The 21,897-nt window shown below is 47.4% G+C and overlaps 1 protein-coding gene across 2 annotated transcripts; it reads left to right on the forward strand.

The window, feature by feature from the left end:
- Window positions 1–8,480: 8,480 nt before the first annotated feature.
- SRP14 (signal recognition particle 14) lies at window positions 8,481–16,778 on the forward strand. Of its 2 annotated transcripts, none has more exons than XM_063947497.1 (5): window positions 8,481–8,586; window positions 9,580–9,652; window positions 13,778–13,890; window positions 14,012–14,044; window positions 16,413–16,778. In XM_063947497.1, the coding sequence occupies exons 1-5, from the start codon at window positions 8,563–8,565 to the stop codon at window positions 16,500–16,502; spliced, it is 333 nt and encodes a 110-aa protein (XP_063803567.1). In that variant the 5' UTR covers window positions 8,481–8,562; the 3' UTR covers window positions 16,503–16,778. The 2 variants fall into 2 exon arrangements, with proteins under 2 accessions (XP_063803567.1, XP_063803566.1); XM_063947496.1 differs by lacking the exon at window positions 8,481–8,586 and adding an exon at window positions 8,597–8,668.
- Window positions 16,779–21,897: the final 5,119 nt, after the last annotated feature.

The following is a 21,897-nucleotide window of genomic DNA, read 5'->3' on the forward strand; positions in this document are numbered from 1 at the left end:
GGAGTTAATTATGTCACTTGTGATTCTGTGAGGAGACCTGCAAAATATGCACCGTGTGGGGTCCTGAGGACCGAGTTTGAGAACCTGTGCCTTAGCCTAACAAGCTAATAGGGAGTCTCTTCCCTATCAGGTCATTATTTTTAATAAGCTACTGACTTCTTATCATATAAGTTTTGTTTATGCAGTACAAAAAATCACTTAATAAACTCTTAAAGGGGTAGGTAGGATTAATAACCCATATATGCATCTGAGCTGATCCTTGACCATTATCAATATGTTGGAGTGCATATTTCTTATACAGGTTGCTAGGGCTAAGGGTATCATGCATGTATCATATAAATGTCAGCATTACTTATAAACCTATAACAAATAGCTTGTAATATATCTAGAATGGCTGCCATTATACACAATTGCTGATAGTGCTTTAGCATAATGCTGTCTCTGTCAATATCTGGCACACTATTTCCACCTTTACTATATATAACCCCCCCTTTGTTAAAAAAAAACACCACTCAGGGTTTCCATCCTCTGGCCTGTTAGCATACATGTGTATACAGCAAGGGTTTTGGAGCTGTCTGGGTATCAGGCCTGGCTTATTTTGCCAATAGAGGGCAGCATAAAACAAAAGTTGCAAGTCATCACGTCTGGGTAAAGAGGTACAATAATGGAAAAGCTAAACAATAAGAACTAAATCCAGAAGGTGCTCGCATATCTGTATAAGGAGGCTCATTCTTATGAAACATGGATGTTAGTTATTGTAACAGTATGTAACTGATTTATTTACATTTAGAACAAATTTGTCTATATTCATTAGCCCACAAATGTAATGTGATCCTGTTTAATTTATATTTGGTACCAGTATCAGCTGCCAGGCTCTATATGGATTCCTCTGGCTAGATGCGAAATAGAGGTATATGCACTAAGGGGGTCATTCCGAGTTGATTGCTAGCTGCTGTTCGCAACGCAGCGACCAGGCTACAAAGCGGCACTTCTGCGCATGTGTATGGTACGCTATGTGCACGCGTGGCGTTCTTTCACAACAAACGATGCAGTTTCACACAAGGTCTAGCGACGCTTTTCAGTCGTACTGCTGGCCGCAGAGGGATTGACAGGAAGTGGGTGTTTCTGGGTGGTAACTGACCGTTTTCGGGGAGTGTGCTGAAAAACGCAGGCATGACAGATTCAAACACAGGCGTACCTGGGAAAACCCAGGCGTGGCTGGCCGAACGCAGGGCGTGTTTGTGACGTTAAAACAGGAACTAAATAGTCTGAAGTGATCGCAAGCTAGGAGCAGGTCTGGAGCTACTCAGAAACTGCTCGAAAATATTTTGCAGCAGAGCTGCGATCCTTTGGTTTGCACTTCTGCTAAGCTAAGATACACTCCCAGAGGGCGGTGGCTTAGCATTTGCACGGCTGCTAAAAGCAGCTAGTGAGCGATCAACTCGGAATGAGGGCCTAAGTCTAGGAGAGAGATAAAGTGGACAGATATAAAGTAGCAGCTGATTCTGTCCACGTTATCTCTCTTCAAGTCTTAATACATAGACCCCATATTCTCTCTCTGCTCAATATGGAAAAGCCAGCTCCCACATATGATACTCCACCCACATGACTAGGAGTGACCATCACAATGTTATGAGCATTGGTGTTTTGTTGATGGGTGCATTGTACACACTGCACCCATATTTTAATACTTCTGGAGTCCCATGTCAGGCGCTGCAGCCTGCAGCATGTGCAGTAGTGAAATTAGCCTCCAGGATATGGCAGGCACCATTTTTCTGGAAGACCTGTGCATGCACAGTAGAGACTGGCACAATGCTGGAGCCTAGTGTGTCGTGGAGGGGAGGGGGACTAACCGGAGTTGGGAGGAGGAGGAGGAGGGGGTTGGTAGTGCATGTTCCCCTGGGGACAGAGAGATGGAGCTCCATCAAGGAAGCCAGAGCCGTGATCCGCTTGCTGGAGCCAGGTAGGATGGATGAAAGTCTGTAAACCTGGGAGTGGGGAGGGAAGGCTGTTTGCTTGACCTAGTTATTCCCTCCCAGGAGTTGTGCACTGCAGCAATAGGTTGTACGGTCCCTGTCCCCCCTCTGGTGACCCCTCCACCTCACTAGTAGCGTTGGCGTGACCTGCCTGGCTTCCTCAATGCTGCTGTTGCTGTAACATGAGGAACAGGTGAGATCACCAACAGGTATGCTGGAGTATAGATAGGAATGGCTATTTGGTATATCTTATGGTAGGTGATATTAAGGGGGAGATTCAAATGTTTTAAAAGTCAGTTGGGTGTCTGTTTGTTTCTTCCTGTCTATTAGATATGAAAAAACAGGCTCCCAACTGACTTTTCAAACATTTGAATCTCCCCCTAAGAATCCATTGATAAAGGTTTAATGCATTATTGGGGTTATTAAAGTTTTACTTTAATGACAATGATGGTGGTAATTAGGGATTCATTTGAATTAATGGAATCATTTGATGGTGTTGGGGCTAATTAATAATGGGAATATGAAGATAATAATTTTTAAGGGCTTACTTATATTGAATGAGGTTGTTACAGTTTATTATTGATGAGGGAAAGACATTTTAAGACAATAAAAAAAATCACCATTTTTGAAATGGGAAAAGCTGCCACAGTACACCCACTGCCGAACTCTGCATTAGTGGCTGACGGGACTGAAGATCCATCCCAGGTGCAGCCTCAGCAGCCTGCACACTTGTATACTGGTCGGCGATCAGGTCGCCAGGTTTCTAAGCATGTTTAAAAAGCAGGAGACCAGACCGGTGACCAGGATCATGGGAGAAGGTTGGTCACTGGAGGGTACACACATTTTTCCAATATCGGACAAACCGGTCAGTCGGGAGTCGGATCTCCCAAGAATTGGACACGTGTGTACCCAGCTTTACTCAAGGACCTATTAAAGAAGTTCCTAGGATATAGAGGTGCACTTATTTAAGTAAACACTAAAATAACACACACTCATCTGGATAACAAGACACAATAAAGATTATATAGTGATGAATATCTAACAGATTTCTCACAAACATCAATCTTCTAGGGTAGATGGTTTTGTCATGGATGGGAGGTATGTTGATATTTTACATTATCATTGGTTGGGGTCATCATCTTTTTATTTTTTGAAACCCGGACAGAGAGTGTGAGGCTTGGCCAAAACCGTAGTAGGGTTATAATAACCATTTTATTTCTCAGATTTAAGGCACTTGTCACTTGCATGGTACACATTTAGTAGCAGCAGTGGTCACTATCATGATGCACACTAATGGGCAGTTATCGCTCGCACGATTCACACAGGTTCCCCTTCCACCCTGACACACAACGGAAGTGGGACATACACTAACCAGTGCAACCTTAGGGGTCTATTCATGAAGCAGTGAAAACTGTGGAGAAGTGAGCCAGTGGAGAAGAGCCAATCAGCACTGAAGGTAACATTTATAATTTGCATACTATAAAATTATACAGAGAAGCTGCTTCATGAATAAACCCCATAGTGGATCTTTCACCACTGCGCATCTGTCCTTCACCAGCTGAGCTCTGGCCAGCAGGTGCTTGGGAGCAGTTCAACTTCAGGTCTTTGATCGCTCAGAGTCGGAGCATCCAGCAGCAACGTGAGGTGCAAGGAAAAGCGGTGGTCGTGGGGCGGGGGGGGGGGGGGTTGGGTTGGGTCAGTTCTCCAGCTGAGTAGCTGTAGCTGCATACCTTTGACTATGGAAAGGTCTTCAAGTGGTGCCCCGCTATGACGGAATACCACACATGTCACATGTTTATGGAATTAGTTCTGGAACAGATAGTTGTAAATATTATCTTCTTTATACCCTGCTAGCATGTATGAATTCATAACACTGTCTACCCTGGTGTATCATAGCTGGTGAAATAGGTTGGTGTCTTGCAGCTCTGAGCTGAGAGTTACCAGGGCCAGTATCTCATGAATATCCGCACTACCCCACTCCCCACCCCCTGTCTGGTACGCAGGTGGCCCCTTCCCCGTGCCAGCCAACACGCAACCAGGAGGCAAGGGATGTATAAATAGCAGATGAGGCTTGGTTTGAAAGCTTTACCTGAGGGAAAAAGCAGCATGAAGGAGGGAGTGGGGGGACATGCCTGTGAGGAGAGGTCCAGTGGCACTGATCCTAGAGGATTCAGCATAGGGATGGCCATCGACCATCGATGATTTAAAATCATTGATGGTCTCCCAATGATGTTGAACACTTTTACCAACCAAATAGGTTTACACCAATGATGGTAGCCATGGGCCCGATGATCCCCACCCATCCCTTGACATAGTGCTACCCTGTATGAATAAGGCAGGCCATCAGCATCCCAGCATACTGTATTTGAATGACACACACACATTGCTCTTTAGCTCACTTGACAGGCCAAGCTGTCAGTCAGCAGCCCCCCTGCCCCGTCCACTCCCCGGCTATGGCTCTTACACACATACAATGTGCTGGGTTGCCAACCGAGACTCCTCGCACAGCCCCCTCCTCCAAGTCACAAGTGTTTCAATGTATGAGCTGACCAGGAACATTGATGGCACATGACGGCATAGTTTGATACCATCGATGGTTTGTGTAACCATCCCCATCAATGGTAACCATCGATGGAGGGTGCTCCAATGGCCATCCCTAATTCAGCATCAGAGCTGCGGGGAGGAGCAACCAGGAAGTGGGTCAGAGCCGTGGGCAGTGCGGGACTGAGGAGCACTCTGCACTGTAATAAATAGGCATACCATAGCATCCCTTTAAACCGGGACGCTCATGGATTACACAGGTTCTGTGGCAAATAAAAACCCGGTGAAATGCATCTTGAAGTCGACCAGCCACAGAATTCATTAGAGTCCCTTTTTAGAGGGATAGGGTTCAATCCAATTAGCCACAAAGGGTGCAAAGTGTCATATTGCGGCATTTAAATGCCGGCAACGGCACCCGATCTTGCATCCGTCGCAGCCTGAATTCACACAAAATTGCAGCAGCGAGCACTGTTCAGCGAGTTTGGGCCACCGTAAAGTGCATCTGTTGCCGCAATGATTAGTTGGCATTGGGAATATGAAAAGGTCAGTTGTTGTATAGTTTATTACAGCACAGTAATCCTGATATCTGCCAGCAAATGTATACCAGGGATCTGAGGGTGTATACACAGGGAAGGCATAGGGCTGGCTCTCAATTACTACTCCTACCCAATGTCACCTGATGTAGCAGCACAGCCCTATAGTCAGGAGGACACATTTCACTGGGGCGTAGTTCATAGGGTCGACAGTGTCTAGGTCACCACTATTGGCTTACAGTAACAAGGTTGACAGGGTCTCTAGGTCGACATGGTCTAGGTCAACAAGTCAAAAGGTCGACATGAGTTTTTAATTTTTTGGGGTATAATTTTCTCCATACAGTGACCGGGAACCCCAATTAGTGCACCGTGTCCCCTCGCATGGCTCGCCATGCTTCAGGCAAGGTGCTTCTCTTTGCTGCCGCTGCGCTCGGCCCAGGTTACTATTCCCAATTGTAGTCCGTTTGGTTTGTTAAGTATGAAAAAGTTCAAAAAAAGATATTTTTTTTGAAAAACTCATGTCGACCTTTTGACCTGTCGACCTAGAGACCCTGTCGCCCTTGACACCCTGTCAACCTACTTACTGTCGACCAATAGTGGTCGACCTAAACATTGTCAACCTAGTTAACGTCGACCTAGAGACCGAATCCCATTTCACTGATGGGACTAAGGGGGGACATTTACTAAGCAGTGATAAAATTGGAGAAATGAGCCAGTGGAGAAGTTGCCCATGTCAACTAATCAGCTGCTCTGTATACTGTTATAGTATGCAAATTATAAATCTTACATCAATGCTGATTGGTTGCCATGGGCAACTTCTCCACTGGCTCACTTCTCCACTTTTATCACTGCTTAGTAAATGTCCCCCTAAGGGGGTAATTCAGATCTGATCGCAGCAGCAAATTTGTTAGCTGTTGGGCAAAACCATGTGCACTGCAGGTGGGCAGATATAACATTTGCAGAGACTTGGGTGGGTTATTTTGTTTCTGTGCAGGGTAAATACTGTCTGCTTTATTTTTACACTGTAATTTAGATTTCCGTTTGAACACACCCCACCCAAATCTAACTCTCTCTGCACGTTATATCTGCCCCCCACCCGCAGTGCACATGGTTTTGCCCAACTGCTAACAAATTTGCTGCTGCGAGCAACTCTGAATCAGGCCCTAAAGGGCCTTACACACTTGCCGATCCGCCACCGAGCTGCCCGACGGCGGATACGGCCGACCCGGTGGTTTCTTCACTCCCCCCGTCACCCTGCTCCATAGCAGTGCCGGCAAATATGGACGAGATCATCCATATTGGCCTACATGTACAAGCGACGGGGCACCAGCGATGAACGAGCGCGGGGCCACGCATCGTTCATCGCTGGTGCCTCCACACTGAAAGATATGAACGGTATCTCGTTCATTATTGAACGAGATCGTTCATATCTTTCACTCATATCGCCCAGTGTGTAGGACCTATTAGCGACGGGGCACCAACGATTAACGAGCGCGGGGCCGCGCATCGTTAATCGTTGGCACGGGGCCACGCATTGTTAATCGTTGGTGCCTACACACTGCACGATATGAACGAGAACGTTCATATCGTGCAGTGAAATTTGCCAGTGTAGGGCCCATAGAACACCGAAACTCCAGCCGATGTGTTGTAGAGACTGATGGGTAATACCTCCAACATTTTATACATAAAAATCGGTACAAATTAAAAAAAGTGGGCATGGAAGTGGGCGTGGTCACGGGAAAGTTGGGCGTGGTCACGCCCCCTTTTCCTATACTTTCAATGGAAGTTTGGAGAGCCAAAAATCGGTACAGACTCTGCCTGCTAAAAAGGTACAGTTGGAGGGTATAGGTAATATCGATATTTGCAGGGCTGTATTAAGGGCCACGTTGGCCTGGATCTGAAAATATCCAAGGGCCTATTGTATCAGTGCTGTGTGGGTGTGGCAAGAACCAAGTGGGCGTGTGCATCCCCTACACCATGGGTCTTCAACCTGCGGCCTTCCAGCTGCTGTGGAACTATACATCCCAGCATGCCCTGCCACAGTTTTGCTATTAAGGCATGCTAAAACTGAGGCAGGGCATGCTGGGATGTGTAGTTTCTGTCGAAGTCGAAAAATATTGCAATACACACATCACGTACAAACTTCACACAGATGGCCTCCGTGTGCGTACTTATTCTGCTGTGCCTGCACATATTTGCAAATTGCGTATGGTCGCTCCCGCGGACCTGCGCATTAGCGCGTGGTATGAGTATTTACGGTAGTGTTTGTAGTCGCATGGAAAAGCCATAAAAACACATTACATATTTAATCCAAATAGTGCACAATGTACACATAGTCTCACTGCATCACACCAGCAAGTTACAACAGTTTAAATGGTATCAGAACAAAGGGATTCACCTTTACAGGATAGGAGGGGACAGAACAAGGTTATAAGGTGGTGTTTGGTATCCAGCTGTAGGGTATTTTAAGGACAATATTCCGGTGTTGGTTTGCAGAAGATCGCACGCTCTTGCGAATAGTTATGCGCAGGAGCAGAATATAAATATAAACTGTATTTACTGTACATTTATGCGGCGGGAATCCAGAGGAGACCACCTACAAGTGCATCTGGAACAGACATCGCCCACCTATTCAAACCAACCTATGACCTCTCCTGTACTGTAAATGACCATCCCTGTGTCCAATGGACAAAGAGATTACAGTATCCATTGTGTTAGGTTTTGGAAGACTGTATAAAAGAGCCAGCTGCATGCCTGGTCACACACAGACTCTTGAGGTCATCCACCCTGATGACTAAGGACCAGACTGGGAAGCGCAGGCAAAACTAAACAAGTATGTACCATTGACTGTAGCCATTATTCTATTGTATTGTTTATATTGTTACCCCCTGCAAGTAAAGAACCGTTGGTGGGTTAGACCCCAACCTAGTTTTGAATTACAATTGGTGTCGTGTTCCATTTCCTTGCTAAGGTTTAAAGTGTATTTACAGCCACTCAGGCTGCTGCATTGTGCTAACAGCGTATAGGCCTGTGTACGCAAACTGTGTAGTCCCTACGCCCTTTCGGCGTACATACGCAGAGTGCGTACACTGTGCGACCTTGTGTACGTAAGGTTTGTAAATAATATAAAGGTGAAAGGTTAATTACTGCGGCCGCAGCGGCTCAATAGATTTATGGCCGACCATGTGGCTCGCTGGTGCCTAGTGATCATCACGCTGCAATGATGATGGGCCTATTTGTATGTGAAGGCCTGGAGCTGCAGCTCCATCCGCCCCATTGTTAATCAGGCCCTGGATATTTGTCTATCCCTAACATCTGCAGTTAGGTGTTAATAGAATGTAAGTGCTTTCTACCTCCAGACGCTAGGTGTCACTGCCCCGGTACAGAGTACAACTCTTTGATTTGCTGCTCTATGGCTGCTGCTGGCACACACCTGCAGGGCCTCGCTGCGGCTCCCAGTGACGTGTTTCCGGTGCTGCTTGTGCTGAGATCATCTTTGCGGTGGGAAGAGGATGGTTCTCCTGGAGAGTGAGCAGGTGAGGAACGGGAGGGCCCCGGAGAGCCGTGGCAATGGCTGACGAGGTCATGGCAGTGCGTGTAATAGAGGCTAGGAGCCATGTAATAGCCCAACTCCTGTACAGTTACTTTCACTTGTGCCAGTCCTACCCAGGGCCTTCGTGTTGGCAGGTTGTGCATGTACCCAGACCCATCATATCCCTGTACCAGGCTCTATATGCGGTGCTCTGTGCAGCAGCTCATGCTTGGGAATGACTCCAACACTTTATTTACTCTGTGTGGTAATTGCATGACTAAGGATCACATGCCTGCCAACCCCAGGTGGCATGAAATACTAATTTCCATTATTTCAGGAATCTCATCATATAGTCTCTGTGGTGTTGGAACAGTATGACTAAACAAGGGCAGAACAATAGTCGTAGCGACATGAGTGGCTGCTACAGGGCAAATGGGGGTCAATCAGTTTGCCTCTGGTTACAAAAAGTCCTCTGTGCGGCAGTTTCTATGGATCTCAGCGTTTACTGGGGTGCGTTCATGCATGCAGCAAGGCTTTGCTCTGTGAAAGCGACAGAATAAGCACAGTTCCCATGTTTACTAGACGTGACACTAATGTACCCATGTGTCTACTCACTTGTGAGAGCAGATTTCCTTATCCAAAACATTGGTGTGGGGCTCAATAGCATCTAGTTGCACACCTGATTCTTAAGGAGTCAATTCAGTTAGGAGAAGCGTAAAATTGTTGATTCCAGCACGATGTGCAGGGTGCGCAATGTCCACACAGTAGCTACAATTAATGCAATTTAAAACGCACCTCATGGGGTTGCAAATTAGATACACATCGTAGGGTGTCATTGCCAGTATCCAAATGCTATTGCAACGGTGCACTGCTGCGCATATTGACTCGAATTGATATGACCTCTGAATTACATAATTCCTCCACTACCCTTTGCTCGGTGTAATCTCTGTTCTAGCATTATATCCAGCATCATGTGCTGTATTTCCTCTATTTGCAGTTTCTGACTGAGCTGACGCGATTGTTCCAGAAATGCCGGACAACTGGAAGTGTATTCATTACCCTAAAGAAATGTATGTATGGAAGACATGCTGCTGTTATTCAAATTAAGGAGGAGATTTCTCAAAGCTTGCATGGAGAGATAAAGTACCAACCAATCAGCTCCTGTCATTTTTCAATCACAGCCTGTAACATGACAAGAGCTGGTTGGTTGGTACTTTATCTGTCTCCATGCTTTGATAAATCTCCCTCTAAGTAGTTCTAGTTGAGTTTTTAATGTATGTTCTCTTTAGTGTTGTGTAACATGAATTTTCTTTAGAGAGCTTTCAGTATTGTTGAAGTTGCTTTACCATTTATTATTATTATTAATAATAATTTATATGGTGCCACAAAGGGTCTGTGGTGGTGGTCAAGAATTTAATAGTAAAACAAACAAATAAGCATAGTACAATATATAAAAATGGACAGTAGTGTTCCCGCTGTAGTAAAATGCACCCTCCCCCTATTGAGCTGCTCCGTTGATCTCATGCTGACCATGGCAGGCTCACGGTTCATCGGCTTTTGGTCAACTTGCTGTCACCTCTTTCCGGCTGCTGAGCGCTGATTTCACAGAATATGTAGTCTGATTCACTGGCATGTTTCCATGACAGCCAGGGTCGGGGTTTGGCTATTAGACATGGAGTGTTGCACTCGGCATGCACGGGTGCTGAAGTCCCGGCACAGAGTGGTCGGCTCTGGATTTGGCATGGCTGGGGCCAGTGGGAGGATGACGTCTGCATTGACAAGTAGACACCACGCAGCAGCTGGAGCTTGGTGTATTATGCCAGCATTCCCGCTGTTCTGCTGCAGCTGCATGTGCTGGGGATGTGGGGGCTGGTGCAGCCTTCCCTGTAGCAGCTGCTCACAATGTGTGCCAATGTGACTGGCTCCAGGTTACACTGCACGTCTACTTCATGGCTTATCTTCTGCATGTCTAGTGACCTCTGCAGCAGGCCATGTTTTCTGGATTCAATTATGTGCAGGTGATTTACTCCAAAGAAATACTGAAAACGTGAGCTGCTGAGGGGAGCGTTTGTCTGCACACCCTGTACTGTTAACCCATACTTTGTCTTATTATAGTGCTGCGACCGACTCATTCCATACAGAGCAGTGCCCTACTCACTACAGCAGATGCCCTACTCACTACAGCAGATGCCCATACTGTGTATTCCTTGAGCGATCTATAGTGTTCCCGCTAGGCTGGGCACCCCCCCAGTTTGATTGAACCAGTGTGATAGCTATATGACTGAGTGACTGATATCAGTAGTAGTCAGTGACCCAGTTCCGTATGAGAGCAGACCGGATCTGTGTTGCTGATTAAAGGCCTGTACACACTAGGTGATTCACTTCAGGGACGATGTCGCCTAGTGTTTTCCAGGCTGGGCCGTCGACAAAGTGTGCACATGTACTGTGCAATATCGCTAGCGGCTGGCCCGGACATGCAGCATCTGACGATATTGTCAAATTGAGCTGCATGTACAGATGTGTTCATTAGGATTTACCAGCAGATGGGATGCCGGCTGTCATTGTACCGACAGCGGCATCCCGCCTGCCGGAATCCTGTCGGCGCGCCCCCCTGCAGGTTCATTGCGCTAGCCATGCTTCAGACCCGGTTGCTTGCTTCGCATGACACAGGTTCTATTACCACTCTGTTGGTGGCGTGGACCCACCAACCGAGTGGGTATACCGGGCAGCGGTCGGATTTCGTTGGTCGGTATTTCTTGCGTCGGGTCTCCTGAATGCCGGGATCCCAACAGCCTGCATTAAGACTGCATCCCATACAGACGTCAGAGGGGGTTGTTAACCCCTGGGAGTGCGCATCAGCCGTTGTTGGCAGCATACACACTAGGCGATATATTGTAAACAGTTTCGTTCTTGTGGGTAAAAATTAGCAATATCGCTTACAGAATCGGCTAGTGTGTACGGGCCTTGTGTTTGTACTTTGGACAAAGATAGTGTGTGTGGAGGCTGAAGGGTCTTGCCCATAAGAGCTTACACAGTCTCTAATAAAATGAAATTACTCTATTGGTATTACTCACATCTGGCATTTACCTATGCATGGCACATTGTATACATTTCTGTTCATGCATAAAAAAATGGGGGAACCAAAAGCTAAGTCAGACAATGGGGTATATTCAATTGGCATCGGATCCATTCCGACAACCCCTATTCTATCCCATCTCAATTCGACTTTTTCAAGTCGAATTGAGATGAGGAACCCAGAGGAGGAGAGGAGGGGGTGAGCCGCGGTGATACCAGCGGGGTCCAGCCGCCGGCAGACGGAGGAGATAAGCGCTACAGTAGCGCTGCAGAAGGATGTCACGCAGCTGCCCGACCTCACGGCAGTGTCCACCCAGCTCCAGCAAGCTTGCTGGAGCCGGGTGGAAGCTGCCGTGAACGGCGCGGCTGTGTGACATCCTGCTTTAGCGCTGATCTCCTCTGGCTGCCCGCGGCTGTCCCCCCTCTCCCAGCGTCTCTCCCCCCACTCCTCCTCTGGGTCCCACATCTCAGTCCGTCATTTTTTTTATGTCGGACTGAGATGGTCGAAAAGGGGGCCAAAACCTGTCGGTTTTGGCCCCGTTTTCGACACAAAAGCACGTGGGTCGGCAGCTATACCGCCGATCCACGTGCTTTTTGACCAGTCGAATTTCTCAACTTGTCGGAAATATTGAATAGGTCGGAACCCCTTCCGACCTAAAAAAAAAAAAGTTGAAAACTGCCGTCTTTTCGACAGATGGCAGCTTTCGACGTCAATTGAATATACCCCAATGGATTTATTTTGTTTGCAAGAGTATTCTCAGCAAATGAGGTTCTATGGAGTGTTCTAAAGTGTTGCTTTTTAGCACTTTGAATGTTGACTATGTAATAGATAAACTGGAATCAGCAGAGCATGTATACAAAAGTGATTGGCATTACATAGATGATATAAGACAGCAGGCTAGTAATATTGTAATAACACTACAATTCTGGACTATTTGACACTACTCAGTAGGTTTAGATACTCTGGTACATTGAGTAACAAGCCACTCCTAGAAAAATCCAAGATTTATTATTCATTTTAGAATAGCAAAATAATTGATTTATATTATGAATTTTTCTGAACGCCTAAAAGGGTTTAACTAGAGATATGATTAAAATCCAGTCCCACATGGGTAGTTTTACTCGTTCCGTCATTGTTTGTGGTTCTGCCCATTGTCTAAGTCAGTGGTTCTCAAACCTTTTTGAATACTGGCATCCTTAAGTATCAGAATTGTTTTTACGGCACCCCTAGGCCAGAAGTTTCTTATTGAGGAATGTAGAAAGAAATCTTAAATCAAGTAAATTGTTCTTATGTCATCCTCTGTCAGTTGTGTGGTGAAGAACAGGATTTGCTTCTGTTTGTCCACATACTTAGTGAATGGAAGCCATTAGCACTGGTTTTGCCTATTATATTGACCATTCATTTGAATTTGTAGTGGGGCACCCGGGTTGGGAGCCAGTGGTCTGAGTTATGATACAGTATAATGGTTGTGCAGCGATGAAGTAGGGTTACACAACCACAGAATTCACCTGTTACAAATGCACCTTTCTTTGCCATTGTATGTGTGATTGCTTTGTTCACCTGCAAGGAAACTAGGATTACTATAAAGCATGAGAGTTGCACGGTTGTTCAGCTCTGCTATAACCCAAGGTGATCTCATATCTGCCCTCCTTTTCCTCATTTTGTGACCTTCATGTGATTACATTGCTGCTGTTTCTTTGTCGGTGTTGGTTTGTTTCTATGTATTAGTGATCTCTTCCTTTTTAGTACTACATGGCGCAGTGTAATTTTCTATATACCTTTTAAGGGGTGTAGTGTGTATGCCGGAGGCCGGGCTCCCGGCAGCCTGCATACCGGCGCCGGAATCCCGACCACTGGCATACCGACAGCTGGGTGAGGGCAAGTGAGCCCCTTGCGGGCTTGCTGCGCTTGCCACGCTGCGGGCACGGTTATGCGCCACGCTATCTATTCTCCCTCCAGGGGGGTCGTGGACCCCTTAGCGGGAGAAAAGGTGTTGGTATGTCGGGATTTCGGCGCCGGTATACTGTGCGACGGGATCCCGACAACCGTCAAACTGAAGACCACCCCTTTTAAGTAGTGTGCTTTAAGTTTAACACTTATATGACCCTGTTGTTAACAGATGATGGTCGAACAAGACCTTCCCCTAGTAAAGGTCATCCAGAAGGCAACGAACCAGCTGAAAATAAATGTCTTTTGAGAGCCACTGATGGAAAGAAGAAAATTAGCACAGTAGTAAGTAATTGGACAGTAAATACTACACATGTTCTCTATAGCTGTTTTGTTTTTTTTGCTAACTAAAATGTTCCTGTCTGTCTGATTTTTCATCCTCCCCTCTCCATTTTTTTCCCAATAGGTCAGTTCTAAAGACGTTAACAAATTCCAAATGGTAAGTGTTGCATGTGAGTGGTACAATCGATCCGACTGTATGTATAGAGTGAGGATTCTTCTTGTTACCCAACAGCATTCACCGCTAATGGGTTTATACCAAAGGTTCTCAAACGCAGTCCTCAGTGTACCCAAATGGTATATTTGTTTTAAGTACAGTGATCGCAAAAACGCACTATAGTGCGTATTTTATCCGCTTTTGAGGTCCGAGGACTCCCTTATCTAAAATGGGAGGGTTCCTGGTTACGTGCTGTGGCTTCCCAGGGTCCCAGCATGATGGCGCAGCTCCCTGGAACAGCGTGCAAGACTCCCAGGGAGGCTGCGGAAGACGGTGCGTCTCTGCTGTGGCTGCTTTTAATGGGGATCCAACGGCTGTCAGGTGCGTGTGTGAGCGCCGGTGACTCTATGTGCTGCGGGGATGGGGGGAGGTGAGTGCCGGTGACTGTGTGTGCTGTGCGGGGGGAGAGGTGAGCGCTGGTTGCTGTGTGTGTACTGGGGAGTGGGTTTTTAGAGGTGAGCAGGCGCCTACATGTGTCACACTGGGCTCAGACGGACTGAAACGGTCAGTGGCCATCGCTGCAGCATCGGAGCAGGAGGAGGACTAAATGGAGAGCTGGATTATAGGAAAGGGAGACAGAGCTGTCTTCCAGGGGCACCTACACGCCGGAATACACTGCCCCCGGTCCGGCCCCCCTGTACCCTGTCCGGCTCTGAGTCCCAGCAGAACAGGAGGGAGTTTGTGTTTGAGACGGAGACTGCCTCCGTCTCTACAGTAAGCCCCACCCCCTCGTGATTATAATGCTGTGATTCGCGGGTGCATGGTGAAGGGGGCGGAGCCTAACATCGTTAAGTGCCTGCACATATCAGTGACCTGCTGTTGCTGTAGCCCAACAGGTACTGTTTGTCCAGCTTTAATAAAGCTGGATAAACTTCTCTCTCCCCCCTCACTGACACTCTCGCCCCCTCCCTCCCCCACTTGGTGCCCCTCCCCTTGTCTTCCTGACTCTCCCTCTCTTTTGCCCCCTCAATGACACCCTCTCTCCCCTCTGTCTTCCTGACTATCTTTCTCTCTCCTCCCCCACTTGGTCCCCCTCACCCTGTCTTCCTGACTCTCCCTCTCTCTCGCCCCCTCAATGACACCCTCTCTCCCCTATTTGTCTTCCTGACTCTCTCTCCCTCTCTCACCCTCTCTCACCCTCTCACTCTCTCTCCCCCCCCCTTTCTCTCTTGCTTGGTCTCCCCTACCCCTCTATGTCTTCCAGTCTTCCAGTCTCTCTCTCTCTCTCTCTCTCTCTCTCTCTCTCTCTCTCTCTCTCTCTCTCTCTCTCTCTCTCTCTCTCTCTCTCTCTCTCTCTCTCTCTCTCTCTCTCTCTCTCTCTCATCCTCTTTTCCTTTCTCTCTTGTTCCCCCGTCTCACTCTGTCTCCCTCCCTGACGCTCTCCTGCTCGCACTCTGTCTTCCTGACTCTCTCCCTTTCTCTTGTTCCCCCCCTTTTCTATCTCGGTCTCTCTCCCTCTCGCTTGTTCATCTTTTTCTCTCCCTCCCTGACACCGTCTTAATCTCTCGCCCTCTCCCTCTCTCTAGTGATAGCAACAGTGTGCACAGTCAGTTTTATTGGTGCGGGCCCCACACCTTTGTTACTTGGGACCCCCACTAGCCTTAATCCGGCCCTGACCACGTCAGTCATTGTCACTCCTCCCTATGGCACCCCCACTGACATACGTGATGACTGTGGGCACCCCTTCCCTCGCTGACACCCACGATCACTATGTATAAGTGCTCTACCTGGCGCAATGTGTGTGATGTAATGCAAATTGGTACTATTATGTGGCCACACCCCTTCCCCACAAAGCCACACCACTAAATTTTTGCGGCGCACCTTCGGCGCGCGCTGTCTTTCTGTGTGGTAGGGTGGGGGGAAGCCAAAATGTATAGTTACAGCCTTGGTGCAAGTGTCATGTATACTACACAGGCCAGCAGCATTGTCACCCCTTTCCAACACTTTAGTAGTGTCCACATCAAGTCCTTGTTTTTATATTTGAATAATTAATAAGATTAATAAGAATATTCATTCCGATGGGACCCAGAAAAGGACAGGTAGGACCCCAATTTTTAAAAGTGAGGACCCACTTTTTTTTTTTTGGGGGGGGGGCTCCGCACGATCACTGTAAGTATATCCAAGTATATCCATGCTTTGCCACAGGTGACTTAGTATCAATTCGATTTAACTATTTGTGCTGAGCCATGGCCGTGTTTAAGAACCTTTGGTTTAAACAGAAGTAACTGAGGTCTGGACATGTCTGGTTGGTTTCGGTAATGGGGTATTACTGCAGTGGAATACATAACATCTTTCTTTATTTCCTTTTTAGGCTTATTCAAATCTACTCCGGGCAAATATGGATGGGCTGAAAAAGAAGGATAAGAAAAGTAAAACAAAGAAAAGCAATGCCGCCCAGTGATTGACTTTGGATGCTGCTTTGTTTGAAATAGCCAAGTGCAGTGGGAAAGAGCCCAGCCATTATTATCTGTATTCCAGCACAGGCCAATACATACAGCTGGACGGCTGGAAATGGTTGCACACACGCACACACGCACACACACGCACACACTGCTCTGCTCCTGTTTTAGATTTAATTTAATTTCATAATTGGAAGACCTTTTTTCTTTATTTGTTGTACAGACTGTGTCCGGTGAGGGCAAGTATTGTTCTTTTATTAAATTGACGCTAAATTCCACAGCGGTGTCTGAAGCCGGCGCACATGGGTAGCTGTTTTTACATTTTTTTATGAAATAGTCATAATATACAGGACTGTATAAGTGGAGTACTGTATTGCCAGATGTGTTTTTTTTTTATTTTCTTCCATGGATGAATCTTGCCCTGCCCAGGGCAATGATATTGTGTATGTTTCAGTCCTTTTTCCCTGCCTTCTCTAAGGAATGCAGAGACCTCTGCAATCAGATGAGTGCTGGTGCCTTTGTGTATGTTGCGCTTTAGCTTAAAAAAAAACCAAAACATTATTTTGAAGCATATGTTAAAAAAAATAAAGAAATCATTTTTTGGGGGGACAAAATATATTTGCAAAAGGGTATTTTTCTTACATCCTAGAGGATACTGGGAATCCATTTAGTGGGGTATAGACGGGTCCACTATGAGCCTTGGGCACTTTAAGAATTTGTTAGTGTGCGCTGGCTCCTCTCTCTATGCCCCTCCTACCACACTCAGTTTAGAAAATGTGCCCGGAGGAGCCGGTTACGTTGCTGGAAGAGTTTTCTGCATTTATTTTATCTGTTTGTTATTTTCAGGCAGGTCTGGATGGCACCAGCCTGCCTGCCTGCTTCATGGGACTTAGGGAGGGGGAGGGGACGGCCCAACCTCTTGAAGGGTTAATGGTCCCGTTCCCCGCTGACACGACACTAGCTCCTGAGGGAACTATTCGCATGCCCCACCAAGGCAAGCGTACATTCCTGCTGCACGCCGCCACCCCTGACAGAGCCAGAAGATAGAAACTTAGTGAGTACTAAGCCAGCGTCCCGGTTAGCGGGTCGCTGGCCATTATGGCGGCATGAGTGTATGGAGGCGCATGGCTTCTATGGGGGCAGCGGAGTCTCCAGACTCAGTACACAGTGCGGACGCACCGCTTCTGAGGGAGCGAACTGAGTCTTTGTACACTATGGGTGTACACAGTACCCAGAGTGGCATTACAGACTTAAAAGGCGACTGACTCCATTTTAAGCACCAACATTACTTCAGCCAGTATAAAAAAGCGGGAAGACCGTGCGACATTGAAGGGGCGGGGCTTCACTGTGAGCGGATCCAGTAGCTCACCAGCGCCATTTCCCGCTGCAGTGGAGACAGACGCTGACTGACAGGGATACGCAGCTCCTCCGGAGAGACTCCAGATTACCTCAGCGGTACCAGGGGGTCATAGCAAGGGGGGAGCGATTATTAGTGTACTAAGAACCCCTATCGGAGTACTTAGTCTGCAGCCCGGCTAAGCTTGGCATTGGCAGTAAGGGCGCTGTGTGCTGGCTACAGGCTATCTGTGTCTTCTTGAAGGGCTGTTTGTGGGTCAATTGTGCATTTAACCTTTTTGTGTGTGTGTGTGTGTGTGCTGTCACTGTCACAGTTTGTCAGTCAAAGAGTGTGTTTCATGTAAGGCACAGTGTTCCTCTTCTCCAGGGGGTTCACTACAGTGTACTCAGTGCAGTGTTCCTTCCCAAGCTAGCGGGGCAGAGCCAGCTTGGCTGGATTCCATTAGGGTAATGTTTTCCAATATTTCTACTAAATTGTCCCGCAATGAGAAAGACGCAATACTTAAGAAAATCGATGACTGAGTTTATGAACAGAGGCTCGGTCCCCTACCATTTGTCCGCAAAAACATCCTTTGGCCCATATCCTGCAGTCTGACTCTGATGATGAGGAGTCAGGCATAGAAGAAGGGGAGTGAGACTCAGAGGTGGGGGAGGCTACTCTGTCACAGGGAATAGCTTCTATGAGAGCCTCTATCACAGAAGTTCTACATATCCCTGATAAGGTAACAGAGGAGACTGAGGAACCTTATTTTAATATAAAAAAAGAAATCCTCAGCCACTTTTCCTGTGTCAAAGGAACTAAGGGGGTAATTCAGAGTTGATCGCAGCAGCAAATTTGTTAGTAGTTGGGCAAAACAATGTGCACTGCAGGAGGGGGGGGGGGGAGATATAACAGGAGAGAGTGTTAGATTTAGGTGGGTTATAGTTTCTGTGCAGGGTAAATACTGGCTGCTTTATTTTTACACTGCAATTTAGATTTCAGTTTGAACATGCCCCACCCAAATCTAAAGGCCCATATAGACGGGCCGATGCAGGAGAGATGTGTGCTGAGCGAACCGCTCGGCACACATCTCTCCCGCCGCTTAGCACAGCGCGATCTGTGCTGAGCGTGCGGGGGGAGACGGGGGGGCCGCTCATTTCACCCAGTGATAGCGATGCGTGGGGCTGCGCATCGCCATCGCTGTAGGGGGGTACACACGGAGCGATAATGCTCAAATTCTAAGCAATCTAGTCAGATTGCTTCGAATATCGCTCCGTGAGTACCCCCCTTAACGCTCTCTGCACATGTTATATCAGCCCCCCCCCGCACATGGGTTTTGTCCAACTGCTAACAATTTTGCTGCTGCAATCAACTCTGAATTAGGCCCTAAATACCCTGTTTGAAGAACCGTGGGTTAATCCTGATAGGAAATTTCAAATCCCTGAAAGGTTGATAACATCTTTTCCCTTTCCTCCTGAGGATAGGAAATAATGGGAAAATCCACTGATAGTGGATGCGTCAGTATCTAGGCTGTCAAGGAAAATTGTATTGCCTGTCTGAGGTGCAGCCTCCCTAAAAGACACGGCTGATCGTAGAATTGAGAATACACTCAAATCTTTGTATACAGCTGCTGGGGTGGCCCAGTGACCCACTATAGCATGTGGGTGGATTACTAAGGCCATTGCCAAATGGTTGGGTAATCTAATTGAGTGGTTAGGTACCTTGCCTCAGAGGGAGATTATGTTACTCCTGCAACATATACAGGACTGTGCGAATTTTATGGTGGAAGCCATAAAAGAAATAGGATTGCTTAATGCACGCACCACTGCTATGGCAGTGTCGGCACGCAGAGGCTTACGGCTACGCCAGAGGACTGCTGATGCTGAATCCAGGAAAGGCGTGGCAGGCCTACCCTTCACAGGAGAGACCTTATTTGGAAATGAACTTGACAAATGGATCTCCAAAGCTACTGCGGGTAAGTCCACATATCTTCCTTCTGCAGCTTCCCCAGCCAGGAAGGCCTACTCAGGACCTAATCTACAGTCCTTTCGGACTGCCAAGTTTAAGGGCAAAACCAGAGGTTCTTTTAAACCACCCAAAGCAGCAAATGCCGGTTCACAGGAACAGCGCCCAATCTCTGCTTCCTCAAAGCCTTCAGCGTGACGGTGGACCGCGATGCCTGGAAGACTGGCAGGTGGGAGCCCGACTAAAATTTTTCAGTCACATATGGACAACACCTTGCCGGGATCCCTGGGTCATAGATCTTATTTCCCAGGGCTACAGACTTTAGTTTCGGTAGCTCCCACCTCACAGATTCTTCATATCAGACTTGCCAGTTTCACAGGAAGCAAGTATAATCTTATAGGACCCCATTCAAAAACTGGTTCAGACTCAGGTCATTGTTCCAGTTCCACCTCATCTGCAAAACAAGGGATATTATTCCAACTTGTTTGTAGTACCGAAACCGGACGGTTCGGTAAGACCGATTTTGAACCTCAAGTCGTTGAACCCGTACTTACAAGTGTTCAAATTCAAGATGGAGTCTCTGAGAGCGGTGATCTCAGGTCTGGAGGAGAGGGAGTTCCTAGTGTCTCTGAATATCAAGGATGCGTACCTTCATATTCCGATCTAGCCGCCTCATCAGGCTTATCTACGGTTTGCACTGCAGGACTGTCACTACCCGTTCCAGACCCTGCCATTTGGTCTTCATGGCACCGAGGGTATTCACCAAAGTGATGGCAGAGATGATGTTTATACTCCGCAAATGGAGTGAATATAATTCCGTACCTGGACGATCTTTTGATAAAGGCGCCGTCCAGGGAGAGGTTGCTGGACAGCATTGGTCTCTCAACCAAACTTCTCCAGGATCACGGGTGGATTCTGAACCTTCCGAAATCTCACCGGTGCATCTATGCATTCGCCTTCTGGGGAAGATGGTGGCCTCTTACGAGGCGCTTCAATCCGGATGGTTTCACGCAAGACCCTTCCAGCTCGATCTGTTGGACAAATGGTCCGGATCACATCTTCACATGCACCAGAGGATCCGTCTGTCGCCAAAACAATAGATTGTAAGCTTGCGAACAGGGCCTTCCTACCTCTATGTCTGTCTGTTTTTACCCAGTTTTGTTCTATTACTGTTGTTCTAATTGTAAAGCGCAACGGAATATGCTGCACTATATAAGAAACTGTAAATAAATAAAAGCCATGATCTCCCTTCTGGGGTGGCTACAGATTTCTCACCTCGTCGAGGGTTGGAGGTTTGGAATTCAGGACTTATTCTGTTAACCACGGACACAAGCCTCAGGTTGGGGAGCAGTCACCCAGGGGGTGCAGTTTCAAGGAAGATGGCCAAGTCAGGAAGTCATCCTTCCGATCAACATTTTGGAACTCTGGGCCATATACAACGCCCTTCTGCAGGCCTCATATCTTCTTCAAGATCGGGCCTTTCAGGTCCAGTCGGACAATGTGACGTACATAAACCGACAGGGCCGAACGAAAAGCAGAGCAACAATGTCAGAGGTGTCAAGAATTCTCCTCTGGGCAGAAAAAAAACGCTGTGGCGCTGTCAGCGGTCTTCATTCCGGGAGTAGACAACTGGGAAGCAGACTTCCTCAGCAGACACGACCTACACCCGGGAGAGTGGGCCCTTCAAAGGAAGTGTTCAGGTGCTTGACACGTCGATGGGGATATCCACAAATCGGCATGATGGCCTCTCGTCTCAACAAGAAGCTCAAGCGGTATTGTTCCAGGTCGAGAGACCCACAGGCAGTGGCAATAGACGCTCTGACGACTCAATGGGTCTATTAGATGGTGTACGTGTTTCCTCCACTTCCTCTGATCCCAAGAATTCTAAAAAGAATAAAAAGGGAAAAGGTTCAAGCAATACTCATTAATCCGGACTGGCCAAGAAGGGCCTGGTACGCTGACCTTCTGGAGATGCTCCTTGAAGATCCGTGGCCTCTACCTCTTTGGGAGGATTTTCTGCAACAGGGCCCGTTCGTATATCAGGACTTACTGCAGCTACGTTTGACGGTGTGGAAGTTAAACGGCTGATTCTAGCC

This window comes from Pseudophryne corroboree, chromosome 12 (genome assembly GCF_028390025.1).
Source record: "Pseudophryne corroboree isolate aPseCor3 chromosome 12, aPseCor3.hap2, whole genome shotgun sequence".
Taxonomy (NCBI): Eukaryota; Metazoa; Chordata; class Amphibia; order Anura; family Myobatrachidae; genus Pseudophryne; species Pseudophryne corroboree.

Excerpts from the sequence above, each read along its gene's own strand:
- SRP14 (XM_063947496.1), top strand. The coding sequence starts at position 8,621 with ATGGCTGACGAGGTCATGGCAGTGCGTGTAATAGAGGCTAGGAGCCAT. Across the intron at positions 9,653-13,777 it reads ATTCATTACCCTAAAGAAAT|ATGATGGTCGAACAAGACCT; the intron begins GTATGTATGGAA and ends TGTTGTTAACAG. Across the intron at positions 13,891-14,011 it reads AGAAGAAAATTAGCACAGTA|GTCAGTTCTAAAGACGTTAA; the intron begins GTAAGTAATTGG and ends TTTTCCCAATAG.